General features: G+C 34.8%; 5 protein-coding genes across 5 annotated transcripts; 3 read left to right on the plus strand and 2 right to left on the minus strand.

Annotated features, from left to right (window-relative positions):
- Nucleotides 1-944: 944 nt before the first annotated feature.
- Nucleotides 945-3,983, plus strand: LOC124931688. Its single transcript, XM_047472213.1, has 3 exons — nt 945-2,155; nt 3,306-3,579; nt 3,657-3,983. Exons 1-3 carry the CDS (start codon nt 1,086-1,088, stop codon nt 3,825-3,827), a joined length of 1,515 nt encoding a protein of 504 aa, XP_047328169.1. The 5' UTR covers nt 945-1,085; the 3' UTR covers nt 3,828-3,983.
- A 4,150-nt stretch (nt 3,984-8,133) lies between these two features.
- LOC124929305 (novel plant SNARE 11-like) lies at nt 8,134-10,090 on the plus strand. The gene is made up of 10 exons (XM_047469633.1): nt 8,134-8,441; nt 8,544-8,636; nt 8,719-8,806; nt 8,883-8,920; nt 8,992-9,083; nt 9,174-9,253; nt 9,372-9,428; nt 9,532-9,624; nt 9,712-9,786; nt 9,861-10,090. The coding sequence occupies exons 1-10, from the start codon at nt 8,365-8,367 to the stop codon at nt 9,942-9,944; spliced, it is 777 nt and encodes a 258-aa protein (XP_047325589.1). The 5' UTR covers nt 8,134-8,364; the 3' UTR covers nt 9,945-10,090.
- A 557-nt stretch (nt 10,091-10,647) lies between these two features.
- Nucleotides 10,648-12,799, plus strand: LOC124929304 (probable serine/threonine-protein kinase PBL19). The gene is made up of 4 exons (XM_047469632.1): nt 10,648-11,496; nt 11,581-11,841; nt 11,934-12,056; nt 12,150-12,799. Exons 1-4 carry the CDS (start codon nt 11,128-11,130, stop codon nt 12,642-12,644), a joined length of 1,248 nt encoding a protein of 415 aa, XP_047325588.1. The 5' UTR covers nt 10,648-11,127; the 3' UTR covers nt 12,645-12,799.
- A 2,546-nt stretch (nt 12,800-15,345) lies between these two features.
- Nucleotides 15,346-18,578, minus strand: LOC124928626 (probable LRR receptor-like serine/threonine-protein kinase At3g47570). The gene is made up of 2 exons (XM_047468861.1): nt 15,853-18,578; nt 15,346-15,758 (listed from the first exon to the last, which is right to left on the minus strand). The coding sequence occupies exons 1-2, from the start codon at nt 18,566-18,568 to the stop codon at nt 15,373-15,375; spliced, it is 3,102 nt and encodes a 1,033-aa protein (XP_047324817.1). The 5' UTR covers nt 18,569-18,578; the 3' UTR covers nt 15,346-15,372.
- A 2,051-nt stretch (nt 18,579-20,629) lies between these two features.
- Nucleotides 20,630-23,785, minus strand: LOC124931389 (protein IWS1 homolog 1). Its single transcript, XM_047471839.1, has 11 exons — nt 23,686-23,785; nt 23,064-23,592; nt 22,550-22,669; nt 22,251-22,471; nt 22,024-22,153; nt 21,867-21,929; nt 21,697-21,774; nt 21,481-21,572; nt 21,335-21,397; nt 21,089-21,239; nt 20,630-20,960 (listed from the first exon to the last, which is right to left on the minus strand). The coding sequence occupies exons 1-11, from the start codon at nt 23,694-23,696 to the stop codon at nt 20,862-20,864; spliced, it is 1,557 nt and encodes a 518-aa protein (XP_047327795.1). The 5' UTR covers nt 23,697-23,785; the 3' UTR covers nt 20,630-20,861.
- Nucleotides 23,786-24,777: the final 992 nt, after the last annotated feature.

The raw sequence follows: 24,777 nt of genomic DNA on the forward strand, positions 1-24,777 counted from the left end.
AAATAAAAGAATGGACACAACATAATTTGAGTTTTTTATTGTCGTATTATTAACTTATTTTAATCATGTATCCAGACACTTCTATTATTATAGTAGTTTGTAATATTATTTTTTAAAACATTTGTGTTAATACTAATGCAATGAGAATATTATATTTAATTAATAAAATTAACATATCATTTTCTCCTGCATTGTGTGCAGAAGCCGTATTTGTTTTTTTTTAAAATATGATTAAAATTTAGTGGACGGGAAATTTGACTAGCCTTAAAGATAGTTTTATTTGACTTTTTAAAAAGCGCATAAAATTAAATGTGCTGGGAACATTTTTTTTTTGTTTGACGATTTTGCCTTTGTCGCGAAACGTTCGCATTCGCGAGACGCAACCGACAATCTCGAAACGCAACCGATAATCGAGAGTCAATTTTTTTTTTTGCGTCTCGCAATAGGGACATTTTCGTCCAAAAAAATTAAAGGTGTTGCCAGCGCATTTAATTTTTTTGCGCGGGTCAAAAGCTCAAATATGAGCATCTTTAGTGTCATTCAGTCAAATTTCACTAGTGGGTGATATTTGAGTTTCTCGATACTAAAGGAGAGGTTTGAATCGAATTAACATATATGACATGCATAATAGTTGAGTTTATATTCTCTTATTTTTTGTGAATTATAAATTTCATTATTTTATTTTTTTATTGTCATGTTTTATTTATATCGTTTGGTTGTATTTAAACCAATTCAATTTTTGAATATTTGATGGATCATTAAAAAAAAATGGAGTTTTAATATAATTTATATTTGAAGAAATGAGATTTTTTTGTTTTTTTGGCCAAAAGAAAATGAGAATCCAGTGGAGTAGTTGTAGTTTTCTGGGTCCTACAAAGGAGGAGGGGGGTCGATGACAATGGTCATCTTCTTCCTAATCCAATCTGCATTTCTCTGCGTCCAAAACGGCTGCTCTGCTATCTATCTATCTTTACTGTCACATACAAATCACCAATTTCACCCGCACAGAGATATAAAGCCACGTTCTTTGTTGCTATCTTCTTCTTCATCTTCATCTTCATCTTCTCTTCTGAATGAGTAGCTAGATGACGCGTCAACCCAAGTTCGATCTCGAAATCCAAGTCCACGACAACGCTTTCTCTTCCGATTTTAACAACAAACATCTTCAATCGCAGCACCAGAACCATCTAATCCTTCCAATCCTTACTGATTCTTCCACTCCCCATCAAAACCCGACACGAAATGGAGCCGTTGTCGATAACCCATTCACCAAGAGCAAGAATCCTTTCTCCATACCCCAGAAAAGACCACATGTAATGTCACATACACCTTCTAATCTCTCTCATTCAACTCTCATCAACAATCGGCGCGGCGAACCAGTACTAAATTCCAGACCATCCCCTTCATCTTTTCGCTGTTATTCCTCCATAGCAATCATAAGTCTTGTTGTTAAATCAATCGTCTACAGAATATTCTGCCGTTCTTGCCGTGTTCGCCGCGTCCAACTTCATTTACGAATCGTAATCCTACTTTCATTACCTTTCTTATATTTCTTCACCTCTTATCACTATTACACCATCGTATTCCATATTCTCTTAGCAACCTTATTCATTGGAACTATTTTGATTTCATTAAATCTCGCCCTTCCCTGTCTCCCTTCAATTCGATCAACAGTAGCTCGTTCACCATTCATAAATTTCCGTCGACCAACTGTTCAGAAACCTCCACGGCCACCAGTTATTTGGTCAATTTCCCCAAAGAGAAAACCTGAAAACGGACCGATTTCAGGGTATTGGGTAAAGATGTATAAGAATGGAGATGTATATGAGGGTGAGTTTCACAAAGGAAAATGCTCTGGGAGTGGGGTTCATAGATACTATATGAGTGGGAGGTATGAAGGGGATTGGATTGATGGGAAGTATGATGGATATGGGGTGGAGACATGGGCGAAAGGGAGCAGATATAGAGGACGATACAGAGTTGGATTGAGACATGGATTTGGTGTGTATAGGTTCTTTAGTGGGGATGTCTATTCTGGGGAATGGTATCATGGTCAGTTTCATGGCCGTGGAGTTTATACTTGTGATGATGGGAGCTGGTATTTTGGTGAATTCAAGTTGGGTGTTAAGCATGGCCTTGGACAATATCATTTCAGGTAACCTTTTTTCACATTTGCTTTTTTGGTTAATCTTTCTTCATACCCATTAGAGTGACACCTATTGTTGTGCTGAAAGAGGTAGAGTTGGATAGACTCAACTCATTCATAGAAAACTAATCCACCTAAGATGATAACTCATGTGTAAAGAGTGTTGAACTAATAAGAGGTTGGTGTCTTAGGTTTGATTCTCATTAAAAACACCTTGATTTGAAGTCAGACTCACCAAAAATCTATGACAGTTATACGATGTGTTAGCCTATTTCACGAAAAAGTTCCAGAAAAAACTCTAGAATGTGTTAGAGGAACTTGGAGAATGATTGTATTATCCCATCTTAGAACATTACTCTCAAATCTCAATCCTCCATTCTTTACATAAGAGCCAATTTTGCAAAGAATTCCAAACTCTTCTCCACCTGCAAATAAGAGCAAGCCCATTAAGATTGATTTCTTTCCAAACCTCCTCTTCATTTCTACTTTACCTTAGCAAAAACTCCAGTGTTTCTTTCTCTCCACCTTATAAACCATTGCACCAAACATACATTTGTAGATATTTGAAAAAAAACTTTCTTCTTTTGTTTCCTTAATGAGCCATTTCATAATATCTTTCCATTTTTCTAGAGCATTAGTCGCCATCATACACTTGTTCACTCTCCTCCAAACATCAAGAGCAAATGAACAAACACAAAGAATGTGATCCAATGTCTCCAACTCATTCATGCAAAATGAGCAATTGATATTCTCAGTTTGCATGAATTTACTAAACTTATCTTTAGTCATTAGCCTTTATTGGAATGTCAACCAAAGGATAAATTGATGCATCAAAATCACTTTGGCTGACTTTATTGCCTCAAACTCTTAACAGATACCATGCTTTGTTAGTTAAAGACCTTTACCACTTCAGCTACCTGGGTAAAATAAAATAAAAAACTTTTGTTCTCTCCATGCTAAAAAGCATTTCCTTCAAAAGTAGGTCAAATTCTTCCCCCAATTGTATTCATACACGCAAACTCTCAATTTCTTCATGTAATCTTTAGCACGACAAACTATTGTAAGTGTTGCAAGAGTACTTGTAGATATGCTATTAAAATGACAAACTGGAAGATTTGTTAATATTAGTCTATTGATAATGAATTGTGTGTGGGAGCAGAAATGGAGATACATATGCTGGAGAATACTTTGGTGATAAGATGCATGGTTTTGGGGTATACCGGTTTGCAAATGGACATACGTACGAGGGAGCGTGGCACGAGGGAAGAAGGCAAGGATACGGAATGTACACTTTCAGAAACGATGAAATCAAGTCAGGCCATTGGCAAAACGGGGTTCTCGAGGTTTCAACCACCACCCCATCATCTGCCTCATCATCTTCTTCTTCTTCCCATTTATTTATTGATCATTCAAAAGTTGTGAAAGCAATCCAGGTAACTTAATAATCTTATCTTGTTTCTTTCTTTATTGAAATAAAATATGTTCTTTAAATTTGATGAAAATTAACCAGGAAGCACGAAGAGCAGCAGAGAAAGTATCTAACATGGAAGAAGTGGAGGAGGGAGTGAAGAAAGCCATGGCAGCAGCTAGTAGAGCTGCAAATGCAGGTAGAGTTGCTGCTGTAAAAGCTGTGCAAAACCATGCACATAATAATAATAATTACAGTAATGACATTTCTTAAATTTTGCTGTCACACTGAGAGAGGGTCAGATTTAAAAGACCCTTTATCTCTATTGTAGTATTTATTGTGTAGCTTAATGGTGTGTATAAGTTTGTTTCTTGTTTATTCTTGTAATTAGATGTTACTAATATGTGCATCCAAACGATGCAATTTTTACAGCCTTGGCGGTTAGTTTGGAAACTAGAGAATCTCGAGAAACATATCTAGTTGTCCAAATAATAGTAAAAAACACGAGCATATCGCCCGTGTTTATTCAAGCAAGATATTGAAATTGCCATCTATTTTTTTTTTTCTATTTCGATTTGGTTAAAAGTCTAAAGACTTTCATTTTCCAAATGACATCATATTATGTTCATTGTTATGGTACTTTTTCCCTAAATTAGAGAGTTTCATGACCCTAGTGGTAGTATTAATTTGAATTAAATTAAGCCATATGTGCACAAAAGGTAATCTTCAAAGTCCAATCTTTTTTGGTTTTATTTTGTAAAACATTGAAAGCTAAGTCAATTAAAATTTTGAATTAATTTTTAAATTTGTATTATTTTATAAACTTTTTAAGTTTAATTATTTTAAGTTTATCATCTTAAAATTTTACGAATTTATAAATAATGTTAATTAAATAAAAAAAAAATGAGTGATAAATAATTTTGTTAAAAAAAACGTTAAATAAAAAAAAAAAGTTAAAAAAATTGTGAGACAGCTGTATGAGTGGGAAATTTGATAATATGACCTTGAAAACAAAGGTATTTTGAAATATAACCTCCATAATAATTTTTTTGTTTTTTAATCTTTTTTTAAATTTTTTTCCAATTTTACCCTCAATAACCTTTTTATTTATTTTCTTTTTTCTTTTCTTTTCTTTTTCTTTCTTTCCTTTTCTTTTCTTCTTCCCCCGCTTTCCCTTTCCCCCGATCGTTGCCCTCCCCCCCTCCCCAGACCCTTCTTCTTCCCTTCCGTTCTTCTTCCCTTCCGTTGCACTCCGCCGACGTTCGCCAAGAAGCTCAACCCTTCCAGCCAGCCTCTTCGTCGATCGCCAAGCCGAACTTCCAGCCAACGACGATCGCCAAACCTCGGACGATTCTAGCCCAACGATTTGAGGTTAGTTTAGGTTTATTGTTTAGGTTTATTGTTTAAGTAATCTTAGTTTAGTTTAGGTTTATTGTTTTAAATGCTGAGAATGCTGAGATTGATATAGTTTGAAATGCTGAGAATGTTTGTGAATGGTTTGTGAATATTTGCTTTGCATGTTTTGATTAGGGTTTTAGGGTTTTAGTTTATTATGAATGTTGAGAATGAATGCTGAGAATGATATATTTGATTAGGGTTTTAGGGTTTTAGTTTAGGTTTAGGGCTTGGCGTGGGGGTGGGGCGTGGGGCGTGGGTCTTGGGCGTGGGGCGTGGGTCTTGGGCGTGGGGCGTGGGGCGTGGGGCGTGGGGCGTGGGGCGTGGGGCGTGAGGCGTGGGGGTTGGGCGTAGGGCGTTGGGTGTGGGGCGTGGGGCGTAGGGCGTTGGGAGTGGGGGTTCGTCGTGGGGCGTAGGGCTTGGGCGTGGGCTTGGGCGTGGGGCGTGGCCCTTGGGCGTGGGTCTTGGGCGTGGGGCGTGGGTCTTGGGCGTGGGGCGTGGGTCTTGGGCGTGGGCGTGGCCCTTGGGCGTGGGGTCACGCAATATGTATAACTAATTAATAAGTTTCTTAATAAATGAGGATAGCTTAGTTGGGAGAATGTCAGACTGAAGATCTAAAGGTCAGGTGTTCAATCCACCTTCACTGTAAAAGGTTTTTTTTTTTTTTTGCCTTTTACTTTATAATTAATGAAACAGCGAAGCAGAACTTACAAAATTGAAATTGAAAATAGGAAAAATACCCAACATTCTCATTATCTTCAATGTGAACTTAAGTTTCTAATATGAGCTAAGAAGGTAATCTTAATCTAGGATGAACCTTGCTAAATCTATATTCTTGTTTTTGTGCTTGCATTAATCGACTATAACAACTTTTATTATACATATCTATGTAACAGCAGCAAATGTACAAAGTCTTCTGGTTTTTGGCAAAAAGAAAGAGGTATTACAGTGTGCAATTGAGGGTCAGTTATGGAGCTTTGTTGTTGTACTTGCAGCACAAAATGGAGCTTTATGAAGTAGAAATTTGAACAAATTACTAATTGTTGTGTAATATATATGTTGTACTATTTGCTGCACTTGAGAAAAGTCTCCAGTGTGTAATGGAAGGGTGGGATTATAAGTAAGTCAGGTACTTATTTTCACAATTGTCTCTTTCTCTCAACAATTTGTAAATTGAATTCACTGATGGGATTGTGCAAATCATGTATATTATACATACATTCTTATTCTTGAAAAAGAATCTCAATTCTTTCGTTTATATTTTATAAATCTTGTATTTTTTTGTATATATAAAGATTGTTTACTTAAAATTATTGAGAGCACAAAGCAACAAATAAGTTGTTTTTTGCCCAAAGGAAAACAACAAGTGCGTAATATAAACAAAATTCATCATTAACCAAAACATAGACAAAAGAAATAGGTTTGAAACTTAGAAACTAATTATTCAAATGGCTTGTTTAATAATTTTCTATTTGAATGACTTTGAGAAGATTATAATGTAATTTTTATAAGTCACACAAACACCATTCATTTCTATTTATACTAATTCAACATCTATGAAAGAATCAATAAAACAAATAAATTACTACACAATAAATAATGAAATTGAATTAATTATTCGCCCCAGGCCCATAACACTTGTACACCCCGAAAAAGGCAGTCCTATATAGAAAATTCAACAATTAATATAATATGCATCAAAAGTACATGAATGTTTAAGATTTGTATATTAAAGATGTATACTTGTTCTTGTTACTGATGTGGTCCCAATCATCCCAACCACCATGAACCACAATATTAGCGAAATAAGTATGAGTGTAAACAATTCTAGAGTATTGGCCCAAGAAAAATTGTACACACAACCATTTTGAAAGAATATTCATACATATCAAAATCATTTCAATGTTGTACACACAACCATTTTGAAAGAATAATTCATACATATCAAAATCATTTCAATGTTTATATATATCATCACTCTGTTTAAAAAATTTCCAATAGAAAAAAAAACTTTTATAGTGAAGGTGGATCGAACACCTGACCTTTAGATCTTCAGTCTGACATTCTCCCAACTAAGCTATCCTCACTTATTAAGAAACTTATTAATTAGTTTTACATATTGCGTGACCCCACGCCCAAGACCCACGCCCCACGCCCCACGCCCAAGGGCCACGCCCAAGACCCACGCCCCACGCCCCACGCCCCACGCCCAAGACCCACGCCCAAGCCCCACGCCCTACGCCCAAGCCCTACGCCCCACGAAGAACCCCCACTCCCAACGCCCTACGCCCCACGCCCAACGCCCTACGCCCCACGCCCAACCCCCACGCCTCACGCCCCACACCCCACGCCCAACCCCCACGCCCCACGCCCAACCCCCACGCCCCACGCCCAAGACCCACGCCCCACGCCCCACGCCCCACCCCCACCCCCACCCCCACCCCCACCCCCACGCCCACGCCAAGCCCTAAACCTAAACTAAAACCCTAATCAAATATATCATTCTCAGCATTCATTCTCAACATTCATAATAAACTAAAACCCTAAAACCCTAATCAAAACATGCAAAGCAAATATTCACAAACCATTCACAAACATTCTCAGCATTTCAAACTATATCAATCTCAGCATTCTCAGCATTTTCAATATTTAAAACAATAAACCTAAACTAAACTAAGATTACCTAAACAATAAACCTAAACAATAAACTTAAACTAACCTCAAATCGTCCGTTGGCTGGAAGTTCGGCTTGGCGATCGACGAAGAGGCTGGCTGGAAGGGTTGGGCTTCTTAGCGAACGTCGGCGGAGCTTGGCGTCGGAGAAACGGAAGCTGACGGGGGAAGAAGGGGACCTGGGGAGGGAGGTGACGGAGAAGAAGAACGGAAGGGAAGAAGGCTGGATGGAAGTGCAACGGTCGTCGGGGGAAGGAAAGAGAGAAAGGGGAAAGCGGGGGAAAAGAAGAAAAGAAAAGAAAGAAAAAGAAAAAAGAAAAAAAAATAAAAAAAAATAAAAAGGTTATTGAGGGGTAAAATTGGAAAAATTTATAAAAAAAGGTTAAAAAACAAAAACTAAATTAGTAAGGTTAAATTTCAAAATACTCATATTTTTAGGGTCATATTATCAAATTTCCCGTATGAGTGGTTTAAACGGAAGACCTTGTCGGAAAAATATATTCGCAGTAGTTAGTAGAAGAAGCCGGAAGCCCCATTGACGGAAAAAGGAAATCAAATATCCAAATAGGTCAAATTTTGGCGTCCAGTTTCTTCACATTTTCCTCCGATCAGATCCATTCTTGATCTTCATCCCTTCCCTCTACATTCTTCTGATCCGATCTTAGATCACGAATCCCACTTCCTATTTCATCCATCTTGACTACATTACCTTCACCACTCACTTCAACTTACAGTTTCACTGATGGGTTCTCTATCTGCAATCAGCGAGGAGCTTGCAGATTTAGATGGAAAAATTGCCGATATCTTGCGAGCTCTATCGTAAGAATCTTCACATCTTTACTTTACTGTTTACTGTTTAGATCTCTCTGTAGACTGTATGAATAGGTGATACAACAATAATGTTATAAATCTTTATTTCAGAAATGGGTTCCAGAAATTGGATAAGATTAAAGATTCCAACAGGCGAAGTAGACAATTGGAAGATCTAACAGAGAAAATGCGGGAGTGCAAGAGGTAATCACTAATCAGTAATTTCCTAAAATCCATTTGATTAGTTACTGACAGAAACTGTATTATTATTTGTGTTTCTCTTTAGTCTGATTAAAGAGTTTGATCGAGAAATTAAGAATGTGGAATGTAATCCAGATACCACTAAGATGCTCAGTGATAAGAAACAATCAATGGTACTATACTAATGCTTTCTTTAAAACCAATCTTAGAACATATTCATTTCCTTTTTTGTTTTGTTTTGTTTTGCAGATCAAGGAGCTGAATTCTTATGTTGCTTTGAAAAAACAGTAAGTGAATGAATCTGTGAAACAGTTTTTGTTTTCGGCATACTCAACAATGGTGGTTTTTCATTACGCAGATATGCGAGTAATCTGGAAAACAAGCGGCTCGATCTCTTCGATGGGACAGCTGAGGGGTTTGCAGAAGACAATAATGCTTTACTAGCTTCAAGTAGGAAGACAATATATATTTCTGTTGTTAAACTTTTGTTTTTTGAATCAGTTTATTGAGTGTACTACATTGTCTGTGAATTCTTCGCAGCTATGACGAACCAACAGCTGATGGACCGTGGCAATGAAATGATGGATGATACTGATCAAGCTATTGAGAGATCAAAAAAGGTTTTCTACAAATCTCGATAACCTTCTTTGCAATGAAAACCATAGGAGATCGTCTAGTATTGGAAAAGTAAGTTTCTTTTCAATGATAGTGTTATATATTAACTATATTTGTATGTAGGTTGTTCATGAGACTATTAATGTTGGAACAGAAACAGCAGCGGCTCTTAAGGCACAGGTAGTTTTCTGGAGAGATTTGAACCTGTCTCTTCTATGTATATATACCATGTTAAAGTGATAATCTTTGACTTCTTGATTATCTTGAATGTGAATTATAATAGACTGAACAAATGAGCAAGATTGTCAATGAGCTCGACTCTATTCATTTCTCACTCAAGAAGGCGTCAAAGCTGGTGAAGGAAATTGGTCGACAGGTCAAATTCTAGATAACCCAATATTTCTTACCATTTCTTCTTCATATACGACTCATCTTGCGCTCTCCTTTTTTTGTTCTAACTCAGGTTGCAACAGACCGGTGTATAATGGCTTTCCTAGTACTTATCGTTATTGGCGTCATAGCAATCATTATTGTCAAGGTTAGGATCTTAATATTGGTTGGTTGGTTGGTTGGTTTAAAAATAGTAGATGTTGATAACCTTAATTTTGACAGATTGTGAATCCAAATAACACAAGTATTCCAGATATCCCAGGATTGGCCCCTCCAGCTCCAAGTCGCAGGTTGCTTTGGGAATGAATTAATCATATTTTTAATTGCCTATTCATCAGATTCTTTTCATTTTTCCCATTCAAAAGATAGAGTTGTTGAGACCTCTTCAAATTGTAATTAATCAGAAATTTGTTCTTCCTATGAATGGAATGTTTTTGTGTCTTTCTGCCAAATTCTTCCATTAAGAAAACGTCTTTCCTTCAAATTTGGATTGCTTACAAGTAAAACAAAAAGACTACCCCCACTCAAAAACCTTTTATTATGTATGAATTCATTCATTAGATTTCATGATGGTAAGCCTATTAATTAAATCCTCTTGTTCAAAAATATTTATTTTAATAATGATTTAAGAATATAAATTGTTTATCTATTCTGACTATTCTTCTACCATAAAAGAAATGGACATTTGTTAGCTGAGTGTGACTAGGTTAGTCAAGATTTGTCTATCTACAAAGATAGTTACAATGAGTTATGATTGGGACAGAACTAACCATAGTTAATAATATGTTTGAAAAGTGTGACAATATTAATATTTTTAATTGAAAATTTGGAACTATCGTCTTTGCATTCTTTTATTTAATTTGTTATAAAACGAATGTTTAAATAAAAAATGAAAAAAAAAAGTAGGTTGGGACCCATCTGAGGTTTCAAAACGCGGGAGGTCATATTTTTCTTGGTCTTCTTTGGAGACTATAACATTCAGATGGTCTCTGTGCTATCTTCTTTTGCCGTTTCATACACGCGTTTCTCTCTTCCACATGGGTTTGATTCATTTTTACTGGGTTCTGTATTTTACTTCAAATTCACAAGCTTTTCGGCTAGTTGATTTCTCTGGTTGATGGGTTTTTTTAGGTTTGCCGTGTAGGATTTGAGTTCACACCTTAGTCTCGTTGTCAATTGTTGTTATCTCTACTGTTTCTCCGATTAGCTGTAATTAATGTTTCCTTCCTTAATTCCGTCGTTTCCCACTTCTTTTTCTCTCTTATGCTTACACAACATGTTTACCCATATCATCATCACAATCTTTCCTTCTACTTCCGTGTGTCATCTTACTTCTTCTTCTTCTTCTTCAACCTCTGTATTTCCTTTGTTTCATTTCTGGGTTTCGCTTTAATTTCCAACGCATGAACCCTAGATGCTTTAATCTCCAATTGTTTCTTCTCAAGTTTTGCTAAGATCAGACAAAATTGGTATTCTAATATCTCGACCGATGAAGTGCTTCTCAATTTTCAAAGACAAATCGAAGCCTTCCCGGGGAAAATCTGCTCCGGAGTTGAAAACCCAAATCTCATCATCATCTAAGGATACTCCGGTGGTAAATAGGGCGACAAAGTCGGTCGGTGCGACGTCGTCTGTGACGAAAAGAGGTCCGGAAATGTATAGAGAGAAAAGGCATAATAATTTGAAGGCATTTTCTCTGGCTGAACTGAAGGAGGCTACTAATGGTTTCAACAAGTTGTTAAAGATAGGAGAAGGTGGTTTTGGGAGTGTGTATAAAGGTTCAATTAATCCACCAGATGGTAGTAATGGAGATCCAATTATTGTTGCCATTAAAAAGCTTAGTTCTCAAAGTTTGCAGGTAATTAATCAACTACTTAATTGGGTTTGAAAAAACATGAACATTGTCGATTGAATTGATTTTGCTTGATCTGTTATTGGATAGGGTCATAAAGAATGGCTGGCTGAAGTTAAATTTCTTGGAATAGTTGAGCATCCAAATCTTGTCAAACTTTTGGGATTTTGTATGGAAGATGGTGGAAGAGGAATTCACCGTTTGCTGGTATATGAATACATGCCCAACAAAAGCTTGGAACATCATCTCTTCAACAAGAACATGCCAACTCTTTCGTGGAAATTGAGGTTGCAAATTATGCTTGGTGCAGCCCAAGGACTGTCTTATCTTCATCAAGGATGCGACAGACAGGTTTGGTTTGTTGGTAACTTAGGTGCTAAAATGTTTGAACTCTGTTCAATTATTCGAAAATTTTAATTTTTAAAACTTATCTTTTGATATAGGTTATATATAGAGATTTCAAATCATCTAATGTTTTGCTGGACCAAGAATTTAGTCCTAAGCTTTCGGACTTTGGGCTGGCAAGAGAAGGTCCTGTTGGCGAACATACCCATGTTTCAACCGATGTAAACAAGCGAGTTTAAGAATTGAATTATTAATCTAATCTAATCTAATCTGCATTTGTGTTAAAAGGTTTGTTTATTTTTCTTACTCACAAGGTGGTTGGGACAATTGGATATGCAGCCCCAGAATATGTAGATACGGGTCATCTGACATCTAAGAGCGATATCTACAGTTTTGGAGTAGTCTTATACGAGATACTTTCGGGTAGAAGGACAGTTGAGAGAAACAGGCCGCCATCTGAACAGAAACTCCTAGAATGGGTGAAGCTTTATCCAGTTGAGACAAGGAGCTTTGCTATGATAATGGATCCGAGGATTAGAAACCAATACCCACTAAGCTCGGCTAGACGGATAGCCAAGTTAGCAGACAGTTGTTTAAAGAAAAATGCGAAAGATAGGCCCGATATGAATGAGGTGGTTGAGTGCTTGAAACTGGCTATAGAAGAGTCAGGAGAGGATGAATCATTGTCTAGGTTATCTCAAACTGCAGGACTTGTTTCGAGACAGAAGAATGTGATGGCTCGGCCTGGTGTAACCCCACAGAAGTTGCCTTTACCTCGGCCTAAGGATTCGTTACCTGTTAAGGTTTAATCGCCACAGAACTTGTTCTTATTTTTAGCATAATGGATGGGGAAGTTGGATTGTTGTAAAGTGAGGAAACAAGATTGAGAGTGCAATATTATTGCTCAGGGAGATTTGGGATGAATTCAAATTTTGTTTCATATAATAAATTCCAGAAATTAATATTTAATAATCTCTATTTTTTTTTCTTAAGTACTTAATATTCACTAATTGAAATGGATCATACCAAAACAATAAAATTATGACTCATTCACACTCGTTGATTTAGACTCACTCTTTGTCTTGATTTCGATTCTTAGAAAATTGAGGGAGACATTTGAATTGTATTAAGTAATTTTTATTTTGATTAATTTATGACAAATAATATAATGATTTAAAATTAGATTTAGTGTTTGCTTGAATGGTTCATCATCAAGAGTTAAATAAAATAAAAAAGATAAAAGGGACCATGAACAACAATTCAATAGCTTAACATTTTCCAATATAATATCTTGTATCTGAAAGGTGCTTATTAAGAATTTAACTTTTTTTTTAATATTTGATTAGAAAACAAAAATTATATATGTTATAAGTATTATAACAAGAAGAAAAATCAAAACTTTACAAAGATAGAGATTTCAAATTAAGATAAGAATTAAAACATATTTATACTAAAAATGATATTATAAGCAATTTAGCTCGTTTATCCACAAATTTAGATGATTAGTCTGAGTTCTACTCATTGTCATACAAATGATAGTACGATGTTGTGACAAATACAAAATTAATCTTCTTGGTTATTTGGTTACATTGAAGCATTTCAAGAATTCATTAAAGATTTCGTCGTACCTATCCAATTGACGATCCTCCAAATCAATTATTGTGTCATCAAATAAGTCGTCACTCAACTTGTTTATTTGTTCTTGCGTGTCAAATAACGCCCCGCTATTAGGATCATGCAAAGTATCATCAAGAATGACTAGGTCTTCGATATGTGTAGTATACGACCCACGATGAACATTATTAATAATTGGCTCGTGGATATCCTCAAAACAAGACGTGTTAGGAAGAGTAGTTACTTGATGATGAGGATGTTCTTGTACATGATCATCAAATATTCCTCCATCATTCCAACTAAGTACATCAAATCCCGCAGGTGCTACATTATTATCCAATTGATGATCCTCCAAAACAAATATTTTGTCGTCAAATAAGTCGTCGATGAACTTGCTTATATCTTCTTGAGTATCAAATAACACCCCGCTCTTAGGAACATGGAAATTATCATCAAATATGACTAGATCTTCAATATTTGTAGTATTCCACACATTATTAATAATTGGCTCCTTCTTATTCATAAAACAAGATGTGTAGATAATGTCCATCGGTACTGTTTCACTTTGCTGTTGTATCAAATTATAATGGTTATTAATATTACAATTATCAATATAAAGAGAAATAGTAGGAAGAGTGGTTACATGATGAAGACGACGATGTTCTTGTACATTCTTATGATCATCAAATATTAATCCTCCATTGTTCCAATTAAATACGTTAGAGCCCGCGTGTGCTACTTTTTGCTTTACTTGGATAGAATAATTCCATGGATTAATTAGACTATTCATGATGATGCATTGTCGTTTGGCAATATTTGTAGTCCTCTCGTCTTCTTGAATGGTTAATCTTTGCCTCTTCAAAGTATTACAGACGGGTTTCCTTTTTATAACAACCGCGACATGCGACTCAAAAATATTTAAAGGAATAATCTTGTTTCTATATCTGCATTCTTGCTCTAGTTGTTGGGCCAAGTGACCGTAAATGCTGAATTCTTTCATGATCCAATCGTGCTCATTAATAACATTCAATTCAAGTGGTTGTGTTGCTCGGGATGATTTATTGGCGTATGAGAAACATTTCGCTCTCCCGATCACTTGTTTTCGTTGGTCAAAAACCGGAACCCCAACGCTGTTTCCCTTCCAATATCCTCCATTCTTGGATCCCGCAATATTACGACGAAAGTTTTTTCCACGCGGGCACATTTTCTTTACTTTTGTGAAGCAAAGTAAACAATCTTCTTTGTCGCCGTTGAATCGAGTAATGGATCCCTTGTTCTCTTCAAACAATTGCCATGGTTCTTTGTCTCCGTAAACATCAATCTCCTCTATAACATAACCTTCACTTAATCGAGGATCTCCCATTATTTCTTTGGCAAGATAACATTTTAGTAATATTTCTGGGGTGAGATGATGTTTATCATTCATGATGTTAGGATGAAGTTGTAAAAGAATTAATGGAGGACTAAGAGATGTATATTTATAAATAATATCAGTTATTTAGTTGTTAGCTGTTGGACTGTTATACCATCTAATTAATTAGTTTTGTAAAACTGATTGAAATGGTTTATCATTTTTCTCTTCTTCTTCAAAAAGTAATAAAAATTACAAAAGTAGCTTAATGATTTATTTGTTGTTGTGAATATGCTAATTTTATCCCTTTCTCTATCTCAAACATTTCATAATTTGAATTTGAAACTACAAAGACTTTTCTTTTAGATGTGACATTTCAATCAATTATCCATATGACTAGTCATTGTCATTTTTTTAAGTCTAACAATTAGAAAAAAATGTAGATCAAGATCTTTACTTTTACAATAGTGAAATAAATAAAGACTTAATTAAACATACAAACAACTTCTAACAATTTTTCAAACAATTACAAGTCAATAAAAACTACTCTAAAAGACTATCTCTGAATCAAGTTATTGTCTTCTAGTAACGTGTTGTTTCTTCGCTCTCAAATATAATTTTCGAATCCCATCAAGTTCTTTAATAACATTTATAATGCTCATTCTGTCGCTCGGTTGATCGACTGAGCAAGAAAGTCCGACTCGAAGAATTAAATTTAGACAAGCTTTCACATTCTCTGTGCTAACACGAGGAATTGTCTCGTCTTCCTCTAACATGATATTTGAATCCACGACCTCCATAACTCGATCTGGAATGAAATTTTTCACGTAACTATGGAGGTTAATACCGTTTGAAAATGTGACATCGGTTGGCCTTTTATTGGTAAATATTTCCAATAATAGAATTCCAAAACTATAGATATCACCCATGGTAGATATCTCTGCACCCATACCATACTCTGCAAACCAAATCAAATTTAAAAAAAAAACACATCAAATTAAGGGTTTTAAAATTTTCAAATAACCCTAATCAAACAAAAGTCAGATCTTTACCTGGTGGAACATATCCTACAGTGCCACGAACAGCAATAGAACTTGAATGACGAACATTGGAAGAAGTATCTAAAAGCTTTGCTAATCCAAAATCGCCTAAATGGGCACACAGATCATCGTCAAGAAGAACGTTATCCGGTTTCAGATCGCAATGCACAACCGCCGCCTCCGAATGAATGTGTAGATAGTCCAAGGCGGATGCAACATCAATGACAATGTTCAATCTCTGGGTTAGCGTCAAAACCCACCTGGATTCATCTGATGGATTTGAATGGATCCATTTCTCCAAACTTCCATTCGACATATATTCGAAAACCAACGCCTTGAAATCCCGGCCTTGGAAATCTATGCTCGAGCACGACGTGATGATCTTCAACAAGTTCCGATGGCGAATCGCTCTCAGGGCTTTGCATTCCGCCGTAAAACTCTTGTTTGCTCCATGCCCTTGAAGATCAAACACTTTTATGGCGACTACATTCTCTTGGCCGCCGGATGTAAGTATCCCTTTGTAAACAGACCCGTGTGTTCCTTTACCGAGTAGATTCGTTGATGAGAAACTGTTCGTCGCCTGGAGTAGTTCGGCGTAAGAGAGTTTTGGGTATTTCTCTTCAAGAGATGAATCAGCAGATTCTTGTGGTTGTCGAGATCTTCTAAATCGATAGACTGCAATCATCAATCCAATACACAGAAGAATCGTTGAAATGATAATAACGGGTACAATAACTTTGACATTGAAATCCTTCTTCTTCTTATCCAAGATTGTTGCAGGACAATGTGGCAAGTTTAATTCCTTGATACCTCCACAAAGCTTGTTGTTATTCTCAACAGAGAAGGCACTGATGTTCTTAAACACTCCTTCACTTGGAACTTCACCTTCAAGCATGTTATTGGAAATATTTAGATATTGAATAGGTAAATCTGCCAGAATCACTGGAATCATGCCGGAAAGGTTATTCATTGATAGATCCAGTTCCAATAGACCTTTCATCTGAGCTAAAGAAGACGGAATCGTGCCTTCCAATTGGTTTCCATTCAAGTAGAGCTTTTCCATCACTTGACAACCACCAATTGTTGATGGTATTTTCCCAGAAAGTTTATTCCCCGACAAATACAACATCTCAAGATTAGCCAATTTACCCAATTCCTCAGGTATTTCACCTGTCAGCATGTTGAACTGAAAAGCCAAAGCAAATGACAGTGAAGAAAGGCCAAAGATCTCTTTAGGCAACGAACCCGTTAGCTGATTATACGATAAGTCAAGTCCAGACAAACTTGAGCAGTTTCCAAATGATGTTGGTATCTTTCCCTCTAGCATGTTTTCTTCTAGTCCGATCAAGCTCAAGCTAGTTAGATTCCCAATCGACGATGGAATCTCCCCTGAAAATCTGTTGGTATGGAGATAAAGCTGTTGTAGAGAAAAGAGTTCCCCAATTGATTCTGGAATAGAACCCGTCATCTGGTTTCTATGCAAGGCGATTGTCCTTAAGTTCACAAGGTTTCCAATTGAGGATGGTAAACTCCCAGAGATTTGGTTTCGAGCCAACAAGAATTGAGTGATTTTCCTAGAGAAATTACCAATGGATTTAGGCAATGACCCTCCTAGATTATTATTGAAGATATCTAGCCCTTGCAGATTGGAGCAATTGGCTAATGAATCAATGAAACTAGCAAACTCATCATATTCTCCAATCTTTCTAGTGTAAAGTTGATTTGCAGGAATATAGAGAACACTCAGCTGTTGAAGTTTTCCAAAGCTCAATGGTAAAGGACCCGTGAACTCGTTAAAAGATAAGCTGAGTACTGAAAGAAAGGAAGCATTTCCAAGTGAGGATGGAATAGGGCCGTTGAATCGATTCATTCCAACTGAAAACCACTCTATATTAGGCATGATTTGGCCTAGATCTTTAGGTAGACTCCCGTGTAAAGAATTATTCACCACGGAGAAAAAGTGTAACTTTGAGGAGGCATTGTATAAACTAGAAGGGATTTCTCCAGAGAAATTATTGTGACCCAATTGAAGCAACCCTAAATTTGAAAGTTTCCCGAGCTCTGAAGGAATGTTTCCATGTAAACAGTTCCGGTCCAGAGTCAGATTCTGAAGTTTCGAAAGGTTTCCTAAAGAAACCGGCATTTCTCCAACCAATTGATTGGAACTTAAGACCAAACTCCATAGATTAGACAAAGATCCTAGGTTCGAAGGGATCTGTCCGGTGAGATTGTTTCCCGACAAATCAATGTCGTTCATCTCGACGCAACGAGATAGATTCATTGGGATTTGGCCGTCAAAAGAATTATTCGAAAGGACAAGAGATCTCAGTCGAAACAACTTGCCAATCTCTTGAGGAATAGTCCCCTGAAAGCTGTTGTTCCTAAGATCAATCACCCTTAGAAAGGAAAGGTTTCCTATATGAGGAGAAAGTGAACCCGACAATTCTAAAGACAACAACCTTAATGCTGTCACCCGACGATGGCGTTGTCCACAGGTAACACCAAACCAATTGCAGAAATGGACAGACCGGTTCCATGAACCAAAGACGTTTTGAGGATCTTGTGGAATGAGGTCCTTTATCGCCAATAGGACTTGGCCATCACTCGCGTTTGCGAATCGAATGTCGGCTGCAGCAGCAGCTCCTATGGCTCCTCCGAAGCCGGCATCAAATATGTATGGAATGGAAGTTGAGAGGAAGAAGATGAGAATGCAAAAGTTGGCAGACATAATTGGCAAAGCTTTCTAATGGATATAGATGTTTTCAAATGATGCTTTATTTATAACAGAAATAAGTGTTACCTTGGATTAGCTTCTTCTATGTACATTTAATTAGCTGTTTATTCAGGTACATTTCGTTCTTTTTTTATATATTTATAATAATATTTAATAATTAATATTATATATTTTTTAAATATTAATCATTTTAACTTTTTAATATTTTTTTATAAATCATCAATGATATATAACTCATTTAATGTTTTTTTTATGTAAAATGATTTGAATATTTTATTAATTAAATAATAATAAATTACTTAAATTTAAAAATAAATTAGTTTCTATAAATTTTTATTAATATATCATTTTAAATTTAAATTTAAATATTAAATAAGTAAAAATGAAATAAGAAAAAAAAAGTCTAACAAACATATACCTAGTGGATATAAAATTGATATAGATTTTGGAACTTGTTTGATCCGGGTTCTTTTAAATTGGATTTTATAAAAAAAAAGATTATTTAGATTTTTATTTGACTTAATTAATTAATAATTATATAAAAAAATAGAAAGAGAAATAAAAAAGAAAGTAAATAATAAAAAAATAAGAGAAAATAATGAATAAAAAATATTTAGATTATAAACTTATAGTATAGAATAAATGTAATGAGAAAATTGTGTTTTAAATGTAAGATATATGTTTAATTATAATATATTTTTTATACACTTATAAACTAACTGAATCAAATAAAGCCTAAAACTTATTTTTCCTCTCAAGCTAAATAACTTTTTTATATATAATATTATAGTAAATAAAAATAATAATTAATGTTTTCATAAAAAAAAATGTAATTATATAATTATTTAAAAATTAATTTAAAAGTTGAAAAATAAAAATAAGCATTAATGATGGTAGACGAAGACTTAAAGTCAGTCTTTGCACATCTATCGCTCTCGTCCTTGAATGAAGAATACCAAAAGTGAGAGACACTAACCACCATAATGTACAAACATTCATTTAAGTTAACGCTTTAAAATTTATTTATTTATTTTCTTCAAATGAACAAAGGCGTTATAAGTTTTTATTTTAAGTTTTCCAAAAATCAATTTTCAAATCAATCACTTTTCATCATTCTCTCGTTTCATTAACCAAAATATTAAAATACCATTTATTTTAAATTATTATTTTATATTTTATTTATATATATCAATACCTTTAAATCTTTTTAAAAAAAATAATCATTACTTTCTCAAAATTATCGCCTATCAATTATCATTCAATTTTTTTCTCTTTTAATTTTTTAAAAAACCCATAAACGAACAAAGCCAAAGAATATAACTCGAATTTACCCGCTTGCTTGTTAGTACTTACTAGATATGAAACTGTTCCTGACACTAATAAGATCCCTAATTGAAAGAAAAGGACACACCACAAATGTCTATTCTAAATGGAAATTTGAAGTATGGGAAGAAAGGGTCATCCAAAGACTTAGGTCTTGTTCGGATGGGGATTTTTGAAAAAACTTAGAAATAGAAAAAAATAATGATTGATGATGATTTTGAGGAGTTGATATTATTTTTGGTAAAAAGACTTAAAGGTATTGATATATATATGAATAAAATAAAAAATAATAATTTAAAATAAAAGATATTTTAGTAAATAAAATTAGTGATATGATTATTGATTGGAAAATTGATTTTGAAGAGGTTTTTAAAAAACCCAAAGAGAACCAAGCCTTAAAGACTTTGAGCTGTAGTGTGTGTCAATTCTGCAAATAGTAACTTCAAAATAGAGATAGATAGATGTAAGGATAGATAGCAGTGAGTTTCAATTCTGCAAATAGTAACTAAGGAGGAAAAATTACTTCAAAATAGAGATACCCACAAAGAGAGATGAGATGAAATGATGAACTCTCAAGTCTTACTGTTATTAGGGTTTAATTAAGGGATGAAAGCCCATATTAGTAGTAGGTTAGAGACAAATCACAAAGATAGATGACAAGGAATTTCTAGTTCATCAGCATATTACTATATATATTATTTATGAGAAATCCTCAAACTCTTCAAGAAAAGAAAAGCAAAAGCAAATGTAAATAGTGGTTTATGAAAGAAAATATTTCTGTTAAAATCCCACATCAATTTTTAAATATTAAACCAAGAGCTTGTCTTTTTTCTATAATTTTCCATACAATCTTTCATACAAGAAGAAAAAGAAGAAGAGAATAAGACACCATGCAGCAGCAGCAGAGAATAATAATATGATACTTTGGTGGTGGTTTGTTCACAGCAGCCAGCCAGCCGACCAACTACAAGTACTTGACCATGCCGCGTCCTTCCACACTCAGCTTTGTAGCCTGAAGCTGCTTCTTCTTTGGTGCTTTCAACTGTTGCAGCTTCTTTTGCATCTGTCCAAGTGAAAAAACAACTTGTTACTTATAAATAATATTTAACCATGTCCAAGGCATTTCAACATGCTTATAAAGTGGATATCCTTGGGGAGTGTAAGATTAAACTAATAATCATGCCCACAAACCTTGATTCGACGCTGATCGTGTACAACTTGCTTAGCGCGAGCCCTTATTGCATCCGGATCAATTTTAGATTGAGGACGAACAATAAAGTCCATGGACATCGCCTCAGGCCTTGTAGTAAGTCGAGAGGATGACTGCCCTACATCTTTACCTCTGCAGTTCAACCAACAGAGCAATGTCATTGCACCGCTCAGCTGCACCAATGAAAATAAAGAGAGCAGCAAATGTAATATAAATAAGCCACATACTGTACTTCAGCTAAGTCAAGGTCGTCATCTCGAGATTGCATTCCTGAACCCTTACGCATTGGCCTGTCAAAACACATTTCCAATGTACAGCAAAAGTGATGAGGACTCAATTAAAGGAAAGACAACAATTTAACAGTAACTCATACTTTTTCGCTGATGGCCTCCGCATAGGAGGTCTCTCATCCTCATAACCCCTCATGTCTTCAAATCTCGTGCTCTTATTGAATATAGGTCGACTCTGCATTTACATTATCAAAAACACTTGATAAGGATTAACCCGTGGGCTTGTTTAGTAATTTGAACAATTCAATAAAGAATATATTATTAGATAGTAGTTTGATGCAGATCACAGGAGGAATTACCCATTTGTCAACTAGTTCCTTAGCAAGTCTTTTGTTCGATGTGGTCTCTTCATCTGACTTTGAAAAAAACATAATGACCTGCAGAAAGAAAAAAATCAACAAAAAGCTCTGCATCCAAACCCATAAATAAAGGTATAGTTATTATTCTCGCAGGATGAAACCGGACTGACCTTTCCAAGACCACTCTTCTTCAGTTGCTCTCTTCTGTCAAATTGCTCTAAATCAATTGGAAACTGCCAAAGGAGACAATACATAATAAGTACATTCACAGCTCAGATATAAAATGCATACAGCATTATTCTTTGGAACAAAGACAGAAGTTCATACATCATGTAAGAGCTTCAATACAGCCTCTCGAATGTTTATATTTGGAAGGCTCCCATCTGGAAGAGGTTCGAGCCAAGTCTTTAGCAGGGTTAAAACTCCATGATCCAAAAACTCAGCTTGAAGTTGTTTCCTGATTCAATTTACATAATGATATATGAGGCGACATGTGAAACAAAGCTTAGGAACACATAAACAAAAACATATATGGGTCCATCCATGACTCTTACTTAGAGAGCACTTCTTGAAGAAGCGGCAGCTTCCTGAGTTTGTTTATAGCTGGCTTGGATTGCCTATTAAGTTCCACATCTTCCTCAGCCACAACTTCTAGTTCGGCCATCACATTTTCAACAAGCATTGATATTTCTGCAGCACTTTTCTCATGTTTCTTTTTTTTCTTTCCCACCTTGAAAAGCTGTGCGATTTCATCGTCCTCCTCACCTTCTTCAGCCTGAAAATATCAAATTTCTTTGTAATCATTGAAAATAATCCACACTTCTTCTTCAAGGAAGTTGAGAGAGTTCCTCACCTGAGGGTATCTACTAGGAGAATGGCGTTCATTATCACTTCCATATCGATCTGCAGGATCAAGGCCAGCATCATCAATGAAGTTATCGTCATCAAGCGTCCTTTTACCATCATGATCATCCTAAGACAAATATGGGTGATAGGTCATATAGGAGTTCAACCAAGACAACCCTTTTCAATCTAATCATACAAAAAAAGCTCGACAGTATTCAACAAGGAATAAAATTATGTCAGCCTTATTGACACTTATCTTAAACAGTCCGCATTCGATATGGTAACAAAAAGAACGTATCCGAACCCTAGTTACTTGTTTCTAAACTCGTGAATATGATCCTAGTATCTAAGGAAATTGAAGTTATATGTCTAATTGAAAGATAGATTACATAAACGAAACCTTAATACTGTTGACTTATTTACCAGAGAAACTAAGGTATCAGAAATCATAGGAAGATTCATCTAACAGTAGGCAATCATGCAACAAGGGCAGAAACCCTAGAATAAACCATTGAAAGTACCTCAGAATCACCGCCGGCTATTGTTTGCCACATCTCATTGACCTCCTGATCTCCATCATGTTCCCTCTGACGCCCACCAGCCTTCCTCACCTTGAATTTCGTCCCACCCTTATCGCTCCCATGTCTCTCTCTTTTGTCAAATTTTTCCTTCTTATCTCTCTTCCTACTGCCTTCGCCGCCATAATCATTCTCCGACTTCTTTCTCTTCGCACCGCCCGATGACAACCGGGCATCGTAATCAGATTCATCCCTCACAAAATCCCCCATATCTTCGTAATCATTTGCGATCCCATGATCAGGGCTAGTTTCCCTGGCCGCATCCTTTTTTACAAGACGCTTCCGGGGTTTCGATTTGGAATCGGACTGGTCAAATACCGGGGTAGGTGACCGATCCTGTCGCCGCAAATCTACATCTCCCTCCAAACCAGTATCTTCACGGTAATTGAAGTGATCGACTCTCTGCTCCTGATCGGACTGAACACCTTCATCATCAAAATCCATCAATGGCTCTCCATCCTCATCGCGATACCTGAAGGAAAAGAACAACACAAAAATTATAAAAAATAAAAATAAAAATCAGAAACCCTAACCCTAATATTGAGACGAAAGGAGGATAACATACCGATCGTCCATAGCTCGAAATGGGTTCTTTGGCAATTGAATCGCAAGAGGAGATCCAACTATTATATATATATATATATATATATTTGGCAATTGAATCGCAAGAGGAGATCCAACTATTATTATATATATATAATATATATCATAAAATATACTTATTTATTCATTTAAATAATTGTTATTTTTTGTTATATTATAATTTGAATTTGATTAATCTGAAATAGATATAATATATCATTAAAAAGTAATTATTAAATTTATTTAGTTTGTAAGTTTTTGTAATATTTGTTGTTTATAAATCTAATTGACACGCATAACCACTATTTTGCCCATTTTTTCAAGATGACCTTTAAACTTTTTTTTATAACTTTTGATATTCAAATTGATACTTTAATTTATTTATTTTTACTTTTAAGATAAAGAATTATAATATTTTTTAAATGTATAATTAAATTATTAAATTATTTTATATTTTAAATTTATTGGATACGGTTTGGTTCAAATAAATGATAAAAGGAATGGAATTGATAGATGTGTGGAATAAAAATGAGTATGAATGATAAAAGTGTAATGTTTGATTAAGCCCATATAATAACTATCACTGTGTTTGATTTGGTTAAAGAATACTATTAATAATATTTTATTTGTACAGTAATTAATTTTTATATATTTATAAATTTTATTAATTTTTGTTTATTCTCTTACTATTATTACTCAATTAAAAAAAATATTAATTAATTTAATTTAATATATATATATATAAATAAATAAGAAAAAAGAGAAATTATTAGTCAAAGTAAAAAATAATTATTAATAAATTTTATAATTTAATATATTTATAAATTTTATTAATTTTTGTTTATTCTCTTTTTATTATTACTCAATTAAAAAAATATATAAATAAATTATTTAATTTAATATATATAGATGTAAAAATAAATAAAATGATAAATTATTAATCAAAGTAACAAAAATTATTAATAAATTTAATATTTTATTCTCTTTATATATATTTATTAATTATTAATATTGTAATTTTATTTATTTTTATTATAAATTTTAACGTGTTTATTTGAATTTGATAATTATTAAT

The sequence above is a fragment of the Impatiens glandulifera genome, chromosome 3 (assembly GCF_907164915.1).
Source record: "Impatiens glandulifera chromosome 3, dImpGla2.1, whole genome shotgun sequence".
NCBI lineage: Eukaryota > Viridiplantae > Streptophyta > Magnoliopsida > Ericales > Balsaminaceae > Impatiens > Impatiens glandulifera.